Raw genomic sequence first — 19,519 nt, 5'->3', positions numbered from 1 at the left:
TATCTACCAAGAAAGTTCCTTGTTGATATCTCTTATAGTTTTACAGCTATGTCCTGGACAAGATTTTTCTAAAAGGGGAGATAATTCAAAAATGAGGCTTAACAGAGTTATGGTTCTTTTGCACTGCACTTCTACTCAATGAGATATATCTACCTACAATGTTTCATGTTGATATCTCTTATAGTTTTAGAGTTATGTTCCGGACAAAGTTAAAAGTGTTAAAATTAACAAAGGGCAATAACTATAAAATTTGGCAAAACAGAGTTCAAGTTCTTGTGCACTGCACATCTACCCATTGAGCTCTATCTACCTACAACCTTTCATGTTGATATGTCTTGTAGTTTTAGAGTTAAGTCCCAGACAATGTTTTTCTAAAAGGGGAGATAATAAAAAAAACCGGGCAAAATAGAGTTATGGTTCTTGTGCACTGCACTCCCCCTCAATGCCCTCTACCACTGTATGAAGTTTAAACAAATTATATCCAAGGGTTTTCAAATTATGCTCCGGACAAGACAACAGACGGACAAGGTGGCGACTATATGCTCTCCCTTTGGGGAGCATAAAAATGGGACAAACAGACTTATGGTTCTTTGGCACTGCACTTCTACCCAATGAGAACCATCTACCTGCCAAGTTTCATGTTGATATCTCTTCTTGTTTTAAAGTTATGTCCCTGACAAGATTTTTCTAAAAAGGGAGATAATTCAAGAACTCGGCAAAATAGAGTTATGGTTCTTACTGCACTTCTAGCCAATGAGATCTATTTACCTACAAAGTTTCATGTTGATGTCACAAATAGTTAAAGAGATATATCCTGGACAAGATTTTTCTAAAAAGGAAGATAATTAAAAAACCAGGCAAAATAGAGTTATGGTTCTTTCACACTGCACTCCGCCTCAGTTACCTCTACCACTGTGTGAAGTTTAAACAAATTACCTGCAAGGGTTTTCAAGTTATGCTCTGGACAAGCCAACGAACATTCTAAGCAGACAGTAATAATGTGGCTACTCTATTGTTCTCTCATTTGTTCTTTTTAGCCACTTAAAATAGCCACATAAAAGCCTTACGGAATGAATGACATCAAAGAGAAAGTACAGTTACCTATTGTCCCTCTAGCCACATAAGTATCCATTTGCGAGCTCGGACGGACGGAAGTTCCAACGAGACAAAAATAATGTGGCAACCTTATTGTTCTCTCTATTGTTCTTTTTAGCCACATAAAAGGAAATAGCCACATAAAAGCCTTACAGAATGAATGACATCAAAGAGAAAGTACAGTTACCTATTGTCCCTCTAGCCACATAAGTATCCATTTGTGAGCTTGGGCAGACGGACAAGGCGGAGACTATATGCTCTCCCTTCGGGGAGCATAATAACTTTTTTATAGGACTATAAGGTAATGCTTTATGCCATTTTAGAGGACTTTAAGGTAATGCTACATGCTAAATATCTAAGCTCTGGGTATTGAAGTTAATGAGGAGAAGATTTTTTTAAGTCTATATTTAGCTCTTGTGATCTACTTATGCATCAGATTCTTGTAAAGTCTAGTCAAAATCCATCATCGACTTTGAAGTTTGTCAAATTATTGGTTGGAATCTATCTTGTTAAACAATTTCAATGTGACCTAAGCATTCGACCCTGCAACCATCCAATCAGGATCATCAACTCGCCAAGACCGATGCACATGTGAACTTGGGGTCAGGGGCCCATTGGTTGTTGAGTTATTGATCTGAAACTATTTGAAATACAAGGTAAATGTGACATTGACCTTTGACCCTACTTCCCTTAAGTCTATAGAGGTCATCTACTGGCCGAGACCAATAAATCTGTGAAGTTTGAGGGCCAAATGCCCATGAGTTATCCAGAAAATGGTCTGTAAATGTAATGAATACATGGTCAAGTGAGCTTAACCTTTAAACCATTTATCAAAAGATTAAAAGGAATTACCTACTTACCAAGGCTTATGCAAATGTTAAGTCTGAGGGCCAAGGGCCTACTAGTTGTCAAGTTTATGGCCTGAAACTGTTTTGACATATAAGGTCAACAAAACCTTTGACCCTCAAATCAAGAGCTCATTTTCTGGAAAAGTCCAATGCACTTCCGGAGTTGAAGGGTAGACAGCCCTTGAGTTGTTGAGTGATTGGTCAGAAATTGTCTCACATACAAGTTCAATGTGATCGTGACCTTTGACCCTAAAATCAAAGGGCTTCATCCTCTGTTAAAGTCCAACGCACTTGTGAAGTTTAAGGGCGGAGGGTCCATGACTTTTTATCTTTTGACCCTAGCATGAATAGGTGTTATCATTATTGGTGGGAAGCTGTTTTGATATACAAGGTCAATGTGACACTGACCACTGACCCCAAAACAATAGGGGTCATCACCTGGTCATGACCAATCTCCATACTAAATTTCAAGTTCCTAGATTAAGGGTTTTTGATTAGAAATGGTTTGGTCTATGGACCGACAAACAAGTGCAAAATAATATCAAAACATCTTTGAAGGGGAGCATCATTACGATAGACATTCATCCCTTAATGTCTACTTAGGAGAGCAGACTAGCACAGTGTCATAATATAACTGTACTTACCCTTCGGCATATCAAAATTAATGAAGAAGGAAATGCTGCTATTATGCACACCTCTTGGTAGAGAACATTCCTATTTATTAGCTATTTGAATTTAAGACATTTGATACTGAGTCTGTACAAAAGTTCAGGATGGCCAGTGTCAATGGCAACAGCTGCCAAGTTGTTTGGAAGCATAGAAAGAAGGAAGTCAAACAAACATTATACAATTGAACCATTGAGCAATCTGTAAAATACCACACCATATACTCCTTTTTGTTAGTCAAAAAAAGACAAGAGGGCCATTTTGGCCCTTCATTCCTCAACTGAGACACAATGCTAAAAATGGTCTTCTTCAATACAGGTCATTAATTTGGTGAATTAGCATCTGCCATTTTTAATAGTATGCTCATAATTAACAAGATTTTTTTTTGTGTGTTTCAGGTTTTGCATAGGACTAACAGTGTAAATGTCTGCCAGGAAATTTTATATTCCAGAGCATTAAGTATTTTTTTAAAGATGACTCAGTCTATTAAGGACCATCAAAGGACCATTCCTATGTAGTTTTATCAAAATCTTCCCAATAGTCAAGGAGATGTCGTTTAACCCTCTACTTCAGAGTACCATGATTTGTTCTGATTATTAATTCCCTGTCAGTACTTATTATATTTTACAGATTTTCAGAAAATTAACATGAATAACATGTCAAATGTTACATAGCTCAGCTGCCAGCATGTGGACAATTGTTAGCTCACATGAGCACTTTACAATGGAAGGGGTGTCCATCCTCTGTCTTCTTCACAATTTCTGTAAATAATATTTCCTAGTTAACCATAAGGTTGATTTTGACAAAACTCCACAGGAATGAGCAGTGTGCTAGTGAGCTAGAAAGGAAATGTTTTATTTACCTGGTAAAGCACCTTTAGCATCATATCTTGATACATCATAAATACAATTTGAAAAATATGTTGTGACCATTTCAGAGTCCCTCTTGTGCCATCTTATGTTTACTGTTTGATGATGACCATGTTTAAAGTCCCTTCTCGAATTTTTCTGGAGAAAAAAAATCAAATCTGTTTATTCATTTAAAGTACAGGTTTTAAATGAAATTAATAACCAAATTCAACTAGAACTATCACTAAATGTGATTAATACCCCCCGCAAGACTGCTTCAGAAATGAGGAAGTTACTAGTAACAGAATACCGTGCAAAAGAACTGAAATAGAGTTATAGTTGTGGGCAATTAAAGATAGTTGTAGTTCTTGTAAGTTGCATTTCCTTTCAATGTGTTTGACCATTGATGCAGTTTTATTGAATTACTCTGTAATAAGTCCAAAAATAGTTACACTTCTTGAGCACTGCACTTCCTCTCATGCACTTGACCATTGAATGCAGTTTCATTGAATTTTAAACATTAGTTTTTAAGGTATGCACTTGACAAGGAAAGGAACAAAGGGCAATAACTCTACAAATACTGAAGATGGAGTTATAGTTTTTGTACACTGCACTTCCTCTCATTGCACTTGATCATTGTATGAAGTTGTATTGAATTCCAACTACTAGTTTTCAAGTTATGCACTGGACAAAAAAAGTAACAAAAGGCAATAACTGTAATTAGTCCAAATAGAGTTATGGTTCTAGTGCACTGCACTTCATCTCACTGCCCTTGACCAATGTTTGAAGTTTCTTTGAATTCCAACCATTAATTTTCAAGTTATGCACTGGACAATACAAGTAACCAAGGGCAAAAACTCTAAAATGAGTCAAGAAAGAGTTATGGTTTCTGTGCACTGCCCTTTCTCTCAATATACTTGACAATAGTATGAATTCCAACTAGTACTCTGGACAAGAAAAAAGCAATGGAAAAGTAACAAAGGGCAATAACTCTATAATTACCCTGGACAGATTTATGGTTCTTGTGCACTGCACTTCCTCTTAATGTGCTTGATAATAGTATGAAATGAAGTTGTATTGAATTTCAACTTGTAGTTTTCAAGTTATGCTCCGGACAAGGAAAAGTAACAAAGGGCAATAACTCTGTAATTAGTCAAGATGGAGTTATGGTTCTTGTGCACTGCACTTCCTCTCAATGTCCTTGATCATTGTATGAAGTTGTATTGAATTCCATCCATTACTCTTCAAGTTATGATTTGGACAAAAAAGCAATGAAATAATAACAAAGGGCAATAACTCTGTAATTATTTTAGATGGAGTTTTGGTTCTTGAGCACTGCACTTTCTCTCAATGTGCTTGACCATTGTTTGAAGTTATACTGAATTTCAACCATTAGTCTTCAAGTTATGGTCCGTACAAATGAGAGCAATGGAAAAGTAACAAAGGGCAATAACTCTGTAATTACTTTAGATAGAGTTATGGTTCTTCTGCACTGCACTTCCCCTTATTGTGCTTGCTTGACCATTGTATGAAGTTGTTTGAATTCCAACCAGTAATTTTCAAGTTATGCTCAGGACAAGGAAAAGTATTAAAGGGCAATAACTCTGTAATTAGTCAAGATGGAGTTATGGTTCTTGTGCACTGCACTTTCTCTCTATGTGCTTGATCATTGTATGAAGTTGCATTGAATTCTTACTAATGGTTTTCAAGTTATGCTCTGGACAAGGAAAATGCAACGGACGTCTGGACCGACTGAATGACCGACCAACCAACCGACCCTCGGGTGACTTCTAACTTCGTTTCGGGGGGTATGATAAGTAAATCGGGAGTCTGATATTTATATAATGATATAAAAATTTTAATAGACAAATTTGCCATGGCACATACCAATGTTTTTCTGGCAGAAAGTTCTTCTTCCACCCTAGAATGCCTGACAGCAGAGCAAGATGATGTTTGTATGTTATGTTCATTTAAGTCCTCTGAGTCTGATGCTGTTTCCCTAAGGTAGGTGTTTGCAATATCCATTCCTGAAGGAAAAAAAGGCATAATTCATTAATACTTTTTTAACACAGTCGTTCACTTTTGTTTTTAATTTCTGTTGATAAAGACCCATTGCTAACAAAATAGCTAACAATATGACCAACTAGGATTTCAGATTTTTTTGGCTAGGTGTACAACCTGGTCTATGAAGATTGCAGCTAGCAATGCTTTTGAAATGTGAAATGGGTTTAATTTCTGCTTCAAAATTATTTAATAAGACGAAAGAAACAACAAACTGGAAAATAAAACACTGTCAAGTTTCATATCAGAATTAAGTACAAATGCGCAAGACTAAAAAATATGTTGGAGCATCACACTGTATGCTGTATTTCAGTACTATCCAGATGGGGGTCAGAAAGATGAAATGCTAAAATCCTGCCTTATCATCACCTGGAATGTGCTTTTTAACAGGTAATTCATCTTCTCACACTGAATTAAGTGTGATGATGAATGAAAACAGAAAAAAATCGACATTAAAAATGGTATTTTTTTTATTTGTTATCATATTTTCAGTCAAGTGTCTGCTCCAACACTGTAATGAGTTAAATCCATTACAGATTTTAAGCTATAGTATGGACTGTGCAACAAGCCCAGCAGTGTGCCTAAAGTACAAAAAGTGGTGTAAAGTAACATTAAATGGTGTTAAGTGGGTGGAAACTGTTGAAAAATGGATTAAAAGTGGTGTCCTGTGTAAAGTAGATGCAAACTAAAGCTATCACTAAAGACCACCAGCAACCTTGACTTTAAAAAAATAAGTGGTCTGAAGAAAAATTTCAACTTGACCTGTAATTTATAAAGTTTCAACTGAGTACAAAGAATTATTTCAATTAATTGCAATCCCAACCAGGGTCTTCTTTTAAGCTTGCTTTACACTAAATTTGATTAAAATATCTCATTCCTAACTGTAGTTATGTCCAGAAACCATTTTTCTATTTCAAGTAACAATGACCTTGACCCTAAGGATCCAGATGCAATAACAACTGGGGTCTTCATATAAGCTTGTTATACATCAAGTTAGATTACCCTATCTCATTCCTAAGTCTAGTTCATGTCTGGAAACCATGTAAAAGTGACCTTGACCCCAGGGGTCCAAATGCAATCCTAACCAGGGTCTTCATATAAGCTTGCTTTACACTAAATTTGATTAAAATATCTCATGCCTAACTCTAGTTATTGTCCAGAATCCATTTTTCTATTTTAAGAAACAATGACCTTCACTCCAGGGGGTCCAAATACAATACCAGCCTGGATCTTCATATAAGCTAATTTTACATCAAGTTTGATCACACTACCTCATTCCTAACTCTAGTTATTGTCTGTGAACCATTTTTCTATTTTTAGTAAGGGTGACCCAGGGGATCAAAAAGCAATACCAACCGGGGTCTTCATATAAAAGCTTATATACCAAGTTGGATTACAACACCTCATTACAAACTCTAATTATCATCCAGAAACCATGGAGAAGACCAACTGATGGACCATCAAACCAACCAACAAGATGACTCCTATATACCCCCTAAACTTCGTTTGTGGGGGTATTAATAATAAATTTGTTTTCATTATTAGTTAATAGTTCATATTGTTTATCCACTATTTTGTTATTATTTTTATTTTATCCACCATCATAGATATGTCTGTCATTAAGTGGATTGTAACCTGTGTATACTGGATATAAACTGGCATTTGGTGTAATCTGAAAAAAAAAATTTCTTAACTATTCAGTTTATAATTATTTTCCTCTATGCCCTTTTATGAATTCCTACATAAAAGAGAGACCCTTATTACAAGTCTGTTCATTGCGTACAGTGGATGGCAACTTGTGCAAAGTCCATTCAAATTGGCCTCTGGCAAAATAAATCAGAGCTGTCACAGGAGACACAAATACCCCTAGCTATTTTCTATGACACAGGCAATTATTATTTTCAAAAGAAAAATCATTCAAGTTAACTTTAAACAAGAGGGCCATAATGGCCCTGGATCGCTCCCCTGACCCATCAACCGCATCCAAGCAATGTCTTAGACAAGCATCCTGGCCAAGTTTGATGACAATTGAATCAAAAATGTGACCTCTAGTGTGTTAAAAAGGTTTTTCCATATTTGGGCAATGTGACCTTGTTTTTGACCGGAGACAACCCATATTCAAATTTGACCTAGAAATCATTAAACAACCTTCCTGACAAATTTCCAGTAAATTTGGATCAGAACTGCAGCCACTAGCTATTAGTACTTTGCGGAACGGAACGGAATGGAACCAGTTAAGAGGCCCCTAACGGGGAAACAGAAATTAAAAAACGCCATTATTTCAATTAAACCCATCTTATATGGAAGGTTTTTTTCCCTCAAGTTTTGATGTTTTAAAGCACTGTGTATTACATGATATATGCCACGCATTGCCCTATAAGTCATTACACGTTTCTTTCCCGAAAAAAAAATCTAAAAGGCACTGGTTGTTTTAAGATGTAAGATTGACACTGTACATATAAAATTGAGATTTAAACAAAACGCAATAGATCTATGCGCAACATCGATTAAAAATACTCAAGAACCCCCCCCCTTTCTCTGGGACCTAAGAATTTTTTTTGAAAACGTTAAATGCCTATTTAAAGGCAATTTTCCAAATTTATAATAGAAATACTGTAATTATCTCAAATAAATGCTTTTAAAATTGCTTATTTAAAGAATTTCGTACTACGTCCCATGATTTTGTTCTTATATGAAAAATCCCTATCGATTTTTTATCGAAATAAAGTACATTGTACTCCCCTTCAACATCCGGTGTTTACTACACTGAGTAAACATGTGGAAAATTAAAGAAAAAATACATAAAATTAAGCAGTATCACAGATTTATAATAACATCTACAATGTATTTTTCTACTCTATTTCTTTTTTAAAAAATCGATTATAGTTCATACAGTTTTGAACTGACAAGCCATCGAGTACGAGTACATGCATTCGTTTTACTTTAAAAAGCCGCATTCAAATGTATTGTTTAGTTAATTAACTTAAATAGTGATAATAGATGAGTTTTACTTTGTTTCATACGAAAAATACAAAGAAAACTACACGACCCGCTTATGCGGGTAATTCTATTTTTCTGGAATGCTAACTACCTTCATACCCACATGAAACACAAAAGAAAGCCTTTTTTTGTTTTGTTTCCAAGAATCGGAAATTCTGTTACAAAAATACCGTGTAAGGGGTAATATGTAAACCATTATGAAAATGCACAACTTTTCAAAACTTTTTAAATTTTTTTCAATATGATCGCATCTGTACTAGTCCGGATGATGTAGCGCACCCGTTACAGAGGTCACATCAAGTTCCCTGGGACGACAATTGCTTTTACCAATGTATTACACACGTACCATCTTTTCAGCAGATAAATTATCACCATTCTTTTGTCATATCCTATCATTTAGACCTTTATTTAAGAAGGCAATCGATAGAAATCAAAATCGATAAATAGTTCAGATTTAAAACATCAAAGAAATAAAAAAAATTACCAAAATATCCATTTTTTTTATTAGTTTGTCGTTATTAGTCTGAGTTATTAAGCATAGACGCACTTTCTCATTGCTGGAAACTTGGGTTTCTTAAGGCTAGATATTATGCAAATCTTCCTTAACTAAACCAAAATGGCAAAACGCTCAATAATGCAGTGCACTCTGATGTTGAAATAGATGTGAAATAGATAGTGATGAGATAAATGTTTATTAAATACAGTTGTATACGCACTGAAAACGTTCAAAAAGTCATTGTTTATTGACAAATGATTAATTTTGCACATATTGATTTTCATCAAATGGACCCCCCCCCCCTTTCCAAATTGCTGGATCCGCCTCTGTCAAGTAATCTCTCTTCTGAATAATTTTCTTCTGATTCCGTTCCGTTCCGCAAAATACCATTACCCAGGTGGATATTGGTATTTAACGGAACGGAACGGAACCTTTCAAACTTTTTAAATAATAAAAAATATCATAATAACTACTCGCCGTTCCTATAACTTTTTTCTTCAGATTCTTTAGAGATGAATGAATCAAGCTATCAAATCAATTCAGTCATCTTTTGTATGTGCTGATCATTAATTTCCACGTTTGTGTGCTTGTGTTGTGTACAACGACAACTCTTATTTCATTCTTCAATCCATTAAATATTATTGTCACGGCAGAACTAATCACAATGCTTATATCAAGTACAATTCATATTATACAAAGCGCATTCGCAGCGCAGGGATAACTTCGGTAAAATACTTGATTTTTTTTTATTTGAAATACATTAGAATGAATAATGATATAACAAATGCAGTTACTATACTACTATACTTCTGATTTCTTTAATATGATTCGATTCCGTTCCGTTCCGCAAAATACCATTACCCGTGTGGATATTGGTATTTAACGGAACGGAACGGAATCTTTCAAATTACTAAAATATGAAACATATCATAACAACTTCTCGCCGTTTCTATATTCTTTCGAAATAAAAGAAGCAAACTGACAAAACATTTCATCCATTCACACATATTGCGAATGTGCATATCATTCCAGCGTTTGTGTGCTTGTGTTGTGTAAAACGTCAACTTTTATTTCATTCTTTAATCCATTTATAGTTATCTACACGGGTGAATTAACAAGTTTGTTACTTAAGCTAGCAAAAACACAAAGCCTATTTCTACATTAAGATCAATTCTAAAATATACTAAGGACATTCGCAAGGAAAAAGTTAAATATTAATTATTGACCTTACTTCTGAATAATTTTCTTCCGGTTCCGTTCCGTTCCGCAAAATACCATTACCCGTGTGGATATTGGTATTTAACGGAACGGAACGGAATCTTTCAAATTACTAAAATATGAAACATATCATAACAACTTCTCGCCGTTTCTATATTCTTTCGAAATAAAAGAAGCAAACTGACAAAACATTTCATCCATTCACACATATTGCGAATGTGCATATCATTCCAGCGTTTGTGTGCTTGTGTTGTGTAAAACGTCTATTTCATTCTTTAATCCATTATATGTTATTGACACGGGTGAATTAACAAGTTTGTTACTCAAGCTATCAAAAACACAAAGCCTATTTCTACATTAAGATCAATTCTAAAATATACTAAGGACATTCGCAAGGAAAAAGTTAAATATTAATTATTTACCTTACTTCTGAATAATTTTCTTCCGGTTCCGTTCCGTTTCGCAAAATACCATTACCCGTGTGGATATTGGTATTTAACGGAACGGAACGGAATCTTTCAAACTTACTAAAATATAAGTAATGTTACAAAGTATTTGAAATACTCCTTTTTTTCTATTTGTTTTGATAAAAAAGCAACACAGACGATAATGAGGTCTATTTTAGGGAACTGATAATATTTTCACAAATGGATTTTTACAATCATAGCTTATTAAAATAAAAAAGAAAATAATAATAACATCCATTCATCGAAATTTATTACCATTTTTTCAAAAATCATGCATTTCAAGGTAAACACCACAATAAACAAAAATAAACAAGAGGGCCATGATGGCCCTGAGGTCGCTCACCTGTATATAAGCCCCCCAACGTTACAGGGCCAATTTAACCAAAGGGCTTTTATTTGCACAAACTCGGTAGACACCCATAAGAAGATGTTTCATGCTAAACATCTAAGCTCTAGCTCATTGGGCTTTTTGAAAGAAGATTTTTTTAAAGTTTTTACTATACACATATAGTTAAAAACAATGACACCCCTGGGTCCGGGCCAGTTTTGACCCCAGGGCTTTTATTTGAACAAACTTTGTAGACACTTACTAGAAGATGTTTCATGCTTAATATCTAATCTCTAGCTATTTGGGTTTTTTCAAAGAAGATTTTTAAGTTTTTGCTATACACATATAAAGAAAATCAATGACCCCTGGGGCGGGGCCAATTTTGACCCCAGGTCTTTTATTTGAACAAACTTTGTAGACTGTGACTCACTAAAAGATGTTTCATGCTTAATATCTTAACTCTAGCTATTTGGGTTTTTTCAAAGAAGATTTTTTAAGTTTTTGCTATACACATATAAGGAAAATCAATGACCCCAAGGGCGGTGCCAATTTTGACCCCAGGGCTTTTATTTGAACAAACTTGGTAGACACCTATTAGAACATGTTTGATGCTAAATATCTTAGCCATAGCTCTTTGAGTTCTTTAAAAGAAGATTTTTTAAGTTTTTAATATATGCATATAGGGAAAATCAATGATCCCCCGGGGCGAGGCCAATTTTGACCCCAGGGCTTTTATTTGAACAAACTTGGTAGACACTTATTAGAACATGTTTCATGCTAAAAATCTTAGCTCTAGCTCTTTTGGTTCTTTAAAAGAAGATTTTTAAGTTTTTACTATATGCATATTGGGAAAATCAATGACCCCCCGGGGCAGGGCCAATTTTGACCCCAGGGCTTTCATTTGAAGAAACTTGGTAGACACCCATTAGAACATGTTTCATGCTAAATATCTTAGCTCTAGCTCTTTTGGTTCTTTAAAAGAAGATTTTTTAAGTTTTTACTATATGTATATAGGGAAAATCAATGACCCCCCGGGGCGGGGCCAATTTTGACCCCAGGGCTTTTATTTGAACAAACTTGGTAGACACTCACTAGAAGATGTTTCATGCCAAATATTTAAGCTCTAGCTCTTATGGTTTTTTAAAAGAAGATTTTTTAAGTTTTTACTATATGTATATAGGGAAAATCAATGACCCCCGGGGCGGGGCCAATTTTGACCCAAGGGCTTTTATTTGAACAAACTTGGTAGACACTTATTAGAACATATTTCATGCTAAATATCTTAGCTTTAACTCTTTTGGTTCTTTAAAAGAAGATTTTTTAAGTTTTTACTATATGCATATAGGGAAAATCAATGACCCCCTGGGGCGGGGCCAATTTTGACCCCAGGGCTTTTATTTAAACAAACTTGGTAGACACCTATTAGAACATGTTTGATGCTAAATATCTTAGCCATAGCTCTTTGAGTTCTTTAAAAGTAGATTTTTTAAGTTTTTGCTATACACATATAAGGAAAATGAATAACCCCCCGGGGCGGGGCAAATTTTGACCCCAGGGCTCTTATTTGAACAAACTTGGTAGACATCCACCAGAACATATTTCATGCTAAATATCTTAGCTCTAGCTCTTTTGGTTCTTTAAAAGAAGATTTTTTAAAGTTTTTGCTATATGCATATAGGGAAAATCAATGACCCCCTGGGCGGGGCCAAATTTTGACCCCAGGGCTTTTATTTGAACAAAATTGGTAGACACTCACTAGAAGATGTTTCATGCCAAATATCTAAGCTCTAGCTCTTTGGGTTTTTTCGAAGAAGATTTTTCTTTTGGTTGCCATGGCAACCAGACTTTTGCATGGAATTAAATTCTTTGAACAATTTTTAAAGGTGACCACCAAAGGAACATTCCTGTGAAGTTTGGATGAAATTGGCTTAGTGGTTTATGAGGAGATGTCATTTAAAGTAAAAGTTTACGGACGGACGGACGGACGGCCGGACGGACGGACGACGGACGGACGCCGGACGAAAAGTGATCACAAAAGCTCACCCTGTCACTTTGTGACAGGTGAGCTAAAAACCATCTAATTACAACCGTTCTAAATATTTTTACTCAAAATAATTACACCTGTAAGAATAATTTTTCATTACTGATACAACATCTAAGAAACTGGAACATTTTCAAACGTATAAATATACATTTTTTTCAACATTTATCTCAAATTCTGTTCTGTCCCGCAAAATACCGATATTCGTGTGGATCATGGTTCTTTAAGCAACGGAAAGGAACCAAATTTGAATATAATGTCCATAATACTAAAGAATTGTTTGAAATTCATAATTTTTTATTCAGAATTAATTTTTTGTTGTTGCTTCCTACTCCTTGCCTTCCTGCTTCATGTACATCATCTATTGATCGTAATCGAGTAATTTTCTACCAATTTGAGAAATTATTTCAAGATTTATTAAGCCACCTTAAAGTTGATGTCCAAAAATGTTGTGAATAGAAAAAATATCTTATCAAGAATGGCTACAATAACTTTTCTTTTCACGAAACTCAATTATTGCAGAATTGCCACAAAAGTATGGGCTGAATAAGTTTATAATAATATTGTGTTAGATAAATGTATTATTTTCATCTTTAGATCTGACAGTAAATCTATCTTTGAGAATTCTAAGTTGTAAGATAGGAGGCATACACAAGTTTCACTCCATAAAGTTCATCATTTTAAATAGAACAGTTCAAATGTATACCAATATAACTCAATAGAACAAAGTGACTTATAATATGCATTGTCCTTAAAATTTAATCAATTATTAATTAAAAAGTTGTATAGACTACATTTGGGCTCTTTTAAATACTTCATTTTATTCTGCTAAATATGAAATGTAATTCATCACATATGATTTAGCTTATATGGTAAACTCTCTCTACGTTGAATCCTTATGCACCTGACGTTATATTTTTTCTCTCATAACAAAAACAAAAACCTGCCTCACTCGTGAAATAACTGTTGTATCCTACCACAAAATATTGAATATCTACTTTTTACCCAATTATACTCAAGGTACACAAACACAAGATATGGACAAAATTTACGTTATTTTAAAATCAGCTCCAAATCTCTAATATTATTTGAGTTGTTCTAAAATCTTAAACCTGCCTAAGCATATAGATAATCAAAATCTAACCAGGTCCAGAGATGTAACATAAAATTGAACCATAGATTTTCATCTACTGCCTAAACAAAAAGCTATATGATAAATACATAAGATCTGGTGTTTAAACCCAAGAGCTATAAGATGGGTTTAATTGAAATAATAGCGCTTTTTTTAATTTCTGTTTCCCCGTTAGGGGCCTCTTAACTGGTTCCGTTCCGTTCCGTTCCGCAAAGTACCAAGAGCCTAGCCACTAAAGTGTTAACAAGCTTTTCTATTTTTAGCTCCTGTGACCTAGTTTTTGACCGGACATGACCAATCTTCAAACTTGACCTAGAAATCATCAAAACAACCTTCCTGACAAATTTCGAGAATATTTGGATCAAAACTGCAGACACTAGAGTGTTAACAAGCTTTTTCTATTTCAAGCTTCTGTGACCTAGTTTTTGACCGTAGATGACCTATATTTAAACTTCACCTAAAAATCATCAAAACAACATTACTGACTGATTTCAAGGAAATTTGGATCAAAACTTCATCCATTAGTGTTAACATGCCTTTTCTATTTTTAGCTCTGTGACCTAGTTTTTGACCTGAGATGACCCTCCTTCAAACTTGACCTAGAAATCATCAAAACAACCTTCCTGACAAAATTCCAGAATATTTGGATCAAAACTGCAGACACTAGAGTGTTAACAAGATTTTTCTATTTTTAGCTTCTGTGACCTAGTTTTTGACCAGAGATGACCCATCTTCAAACTTGACTTAGAAATCATCAAAACAACCTTCCTGACAAGTTTCCAGAATATTTGTATCAAAACTGCAGCCACTAGAGTGTTAACAAGCTTTTTCTATTTTTACCTCCTGTGACCTAGTTTTTGACCGGAGATGACCCATCTTCGAACTTGACCTGTATTTAATTGAGACAAACATTTTGACAAAGTTTGATGATGATGCAATCAAAACTGTGACTGCTAGAGTGTTAACAAGCTTTTTCTATTTTTAGCTCCTGTGACCTAGTTTTTGACCGGAGATGACCCATCTTCAAGCTTGATCTGTATTTCATTAGGACAAACATTCTGACAAAGTTTGATGATGATCCAGTCAAAACTGTGACTGCTAGAGTGTTAAGCTTTTTCTATTTTTAGCTCCTGTGACCTAGTTTTTGACCGGAGGTAACCCATCTTCGAACTTGACCTGAATTTCATTTAGACAAACATTCTGACAAAGTTTGATGATCATATCAAAACTGTGACTGCTAGAGTGTTAACAAGCTTTTTCTAGTTTTAGCTCCTGTGACCTAGTTTTTGACCAGAGATGACCCATCTTCGATCTTGACCTGCATTTAATTGAGACAAACATTCTGACAAAGTTTGATGATGATCTAATCAAAACTGTGACTGCTAGAGTGTTAAGCTTTTTCTATTTTAGCTCCTGTGACCTAGTTTTTGACCAGAGATGACCCATCTTCGATCTTGACCTGCATTTAATTGAGACAAACATTCTGACAAAGTTTGATGATGATCTAATCAAAACTGTGACTGCTAGAGTGTTAACAAGCTTTTTCTATTTTTAGCTCCTGTGACTTTGTTTTTGATCGGAGATAACCCATCTTCGAACTTGACCTGTATTTTATTCAGATAAACATTCTGACAAAGTTTGATGATGGTGACTGCTGAAGTGTTAACAACCCAAATGTTGACGACGAACGACGCCGGACATAGCCCCATCACTAAGCCTCACCTTGACCACTTTGTGGTCAGGTGAGCTAAAAAGGTCATATGAAAAATTTAGAACTGTCATTGCAGATAATTAAGGGTGACCTTGACTTTAAGTCATCACAAAGTTGCATGATATATTCATCCAATGTAATCATTACATTAAATGTCTTACATATTTGAAAGGTATTTCAAATGTTCTACTTATGTTGTAAAAGATACATTCATCCAATGTAATCATTACATTAAATGTCTTACATATTTGAACACTATTTCAAATATACTACTTATGTTGTAAAAAATATATGCTATTCAATAGTGTATTTTTCTTACTTCTTTATATCTATTTCTCAGTCATTGTTAATGCTTATGATATGGTGCTATTTTCAGTTATTATGCAATCATATGGCGCCTTTTTCAAAGCGATACAATTAAAACTACTGCACTAGATAATGATGGAAATGAGATTTGTTATGAAATACTATTTGCTTAATGCAAGTTATCTTTCACATTTTTTAGATTCCTGACAAAATTTGGTGTCAACATTTTAAGTTTCCTGACAAAATTTGGTGACATTCAAGTCATATTTACTTATTTAGTTCCATAGCAACAGACATTTGGCAGCTTATATTTAACACATAACTGTTTAAATAGGTTATGGATGTAAAATATAATGTTTATTAATTCATAAATTTATTCATTTATAATTTAAGAAAGTGTCGATTGTCACTTCCAAATAAAACTCTGCCTTGCAAAGACATGGAAATGCAAATTGTCCATTACCTTAAAATCAGTCAAATTTAATTCTATCTATAAGATTGTAATTTTCATCATTGGATAACCTGAGAATATTTATTTTAAACAAACAAGGGTAATATTGTCGCAATAAACACCCTTCTCAAAAGCTTTTAATGGAGATAAGGTCTTTATGGAGATGCATGGCATTCAGCTCTGAGTGTGACCTTGACCTTTCACCATGGTCATGCATTAAGTAATCAATTTATAGGACATTTCTATAATGTATTATAAAAAATCTTCCATGTATGTAAGAGATATGCTCTAGAAAAACCTGAACATTTCATCAACTTCAGTGACATTGACCTTGCAATTATTGACTTAAAGTACTTGCAATTATTGACTTAAAAGTACAAGTGTCACAGACGTAGTCACGATAAAGACTATTTAAATAAATGTTGACAAATGGGCCTTACACACATTTTCATAATTCTTCTTGAACTCTGACCTCTATGTGTGACTTTGACCTTGGCTGCAGGGACCTGAATTTTGTGTGACACTCTGCCTCACAATGGTGAACATTTATGCCTAGTTTTATGAAATCCCTCTATGCATGTAGAAGTTTTACTCCTGACAAGCATTTTTTGATGACCTTTAAGTGTGACCTTTACCTTTGACCTAGAGACCTAGTTTATGCACATGAGACAGCTTCTTATAGAAGTGAACATTTCTATAAAGTTTTATTAACATCCCTCTATGACTGTAGGAGATATGCTCTTGACAAAATCTGGACATTTCATCACCTTCAATGACCTTGACCTGCAATTTTTTACCTAATTTACAAGTGTAACAGTTGTAGTCATGATAATGACTATTTAAATGTCTAAATGGTCCTTATACACATTTTAATATTTCTTTCTGAACTTTGACCCCAATGTGTGATCTTGACCTTGACCTCAGGAAACTGAATTTCTGTGTAACACTTAGCCTTACAATGGTGAATATTTATAGCACATGATATTGAAATCCCTCAATGCATATAAAAGTTTTACTCTGGACATGTGTTTTTCAATGACCTTTAAGTGTGACCTTGACCTTTGACCTACAGACCTGATTCATGAGCAAGACACAAATTCATATAATGGTGAACATATCTATAAAGTTTTATTATAATCCCTCAATGCATGTAGGAGATATGGTCCCAATAAAAAGTTGACACGTCTGTTCTTCCGTCCAACAGAGGCGTTCCAATAATAAGACTGTTTTTCAAATGAAATTAATTGATAAAATATTTGACAAATTCATTTTCAAGTCATTTACTGTACTTGTGTACATTTAATAGTCTTTGTTAATTTATTGTAACTACTCATTTCTTACATGTAATTGTATATCTAAACACAATCTCATCTCTATTGGACAAAGTGAAAGTTAAAATAGTTAAAAGTACACATATCCAAGATAATTATTATTTGGAAAACTAATATCAGACACTCATTTCAGGTATCTATTGTGATATTACCATGGAAAAATGACTGACAAATAAATCCTTTAGGTGCAAAATCCTTACAGTGGGTTTGTCAAAAGTTTAATCAAATTTTTAATCTGTTGACTCATAAGATACAATTTATGATTTAATCAGACTAATCTTGCCTATTGATTGCTTATCAAGACAAAAAATAAAAAAGTGTGAATATTTTTCACGTCATTTGGTCAGAATAAAATTTTATTTAAGGTCATATAATTCATTAACAAACTGTGTAATACTTATTATACATACTACAGGTTTTCTATAAACAAGAGGAAGGAATTGAAACTCTGACTAATAGAAAAATCATTATAGAAATATATCATTTCTTAGAAATGATCATAGTTAATTATAATTACCATTATCAGATCTGTTGTCAAACTTTATTTCAATGTTTCTCTCACTGTCTTTTACATCACTCTTTTGCAGTTTACACTGATGAATCTGAAAGAATATATTAGTTTTTAACATGGTATCATGGTATCGAGTGTTTTAAACATTTTTTGTTGTGATATATTTATACAAGATGTTTTTTTATTTGGTATGGTTTTGCAGAGCACAAACACAATTTAGGTGATATGAGGCCAAACAAGAAAGATGATTTTTTGGCTTACCTCTTTGCTTACTAACAGTCTTTCAGATGAGACTTAAAATAGATGTCCAATGCAATGGTGCTTTACACCTTACAAGTGAAAGAACCAGGGAAGCCCCTGGAATTGGGGCATCTTCCATATTCATGCACTATCCTTCCTAACAAATTACTAACAGACTTCTGGAGGACTCGCCCATGTGGGTGACCTGTGTTGGGTATAGTAAACTTAAATACATATACACATCAGGGTCATAAATTAAGTGCTTGTCACAGAGATTTTTTGTCATTTAAAACAAAAGGAATCTTAAAGCATCAAAACTATGACAATTTAAAAGAAAGCCACACTTTTTGCATCATTGGGACATCAACTGTTTAGTAGGACAGTGGAGTACACGAGTTAACAAGGGCAACATTGTCACAAAAGGAGATATGGACTTGGCTGTTCATCCTGTAAAATTCTACAGCTCTAGGTTAATTAATAGTTAAGTTATTGAGCGGAAACTGTTTTCAGTTTTAAGTTAATCGTGACCTTCACCTTTGACCTTGTGACCCCAAAATCAATAGGCGTCTTCTACCCAATATGGACAATCATCCTATGAAGTTTGAATATTGTGGGCCAAATGGAACTTATTCTCCAGAAACAAAAATTTTCAGTGTAAAGGTCATTGTGACCCTGACCTAATGACCTTATGACCCTAAAATCAATAGGGGTCATGTATTGGACATGACTGTTCATCCTTTAAAGTTTTACAGCTGCAGGTTGATTAATA

The 19,519-nt window shown here is 34.3% G+C and overlaps 1 protein-coding gene across 10 annotated transcripts in view; it reads right to left on the bottom strand.

The window, feature by feature from the left end:
• Positions 1 to 19,519, bottom strand: part of LOC132715677 (uncharacterized) — a 133,875-nt gene that overhangs the window by 10,492 nt on the left and 103,864 nt on the right. For all 10 annotated transcript variants that reach the window (XM_060698717.1, XM_060698719.1, XM_060698720.1 and 7 more), the window contains 3 exons: positions 18,517 to 18,601; positions 5,345 to 5,484; positions 3,472 to 3,616 (listed from right to left, as the gene is read on the bottom strand). In XM_060698717.1, coding sequence (XP_060554700.1) covers positions 3,472 to 3,616; positions 5,345 to 5,484; positions 18,517 to 18,601 — 370 coding nt within the window. The remainder of the gene's footprint in view (positions 1 to 3,471; positions 3,617 to 5,344; positions 5,485 to 18,516; positions 18,602 to 19,519) is intronic.

The sequence above is a fragment of the Ruditapes philippinarum genome, unplaced genomic scaffold (genome assembly GCF_026571515.1).
Source record: "Ruditapes philippinarum isolate M1 unplaced genomic scaffold, ASM2657151v2 ctg719_1_1_1_1, whole genome shotgun sequence".
Lineage (NCBI taxonomy): Eukaryota > Metazoa > Mollusca > Bivalvia > Venerida > Veneridae > Ruditapes > Ruditapes philippinarum.
The sequence above is the reverse complement of the archived record's forward strand: the minus strand, read 5'-3'. Positions and strand labels throughout refer to the sequence as shown.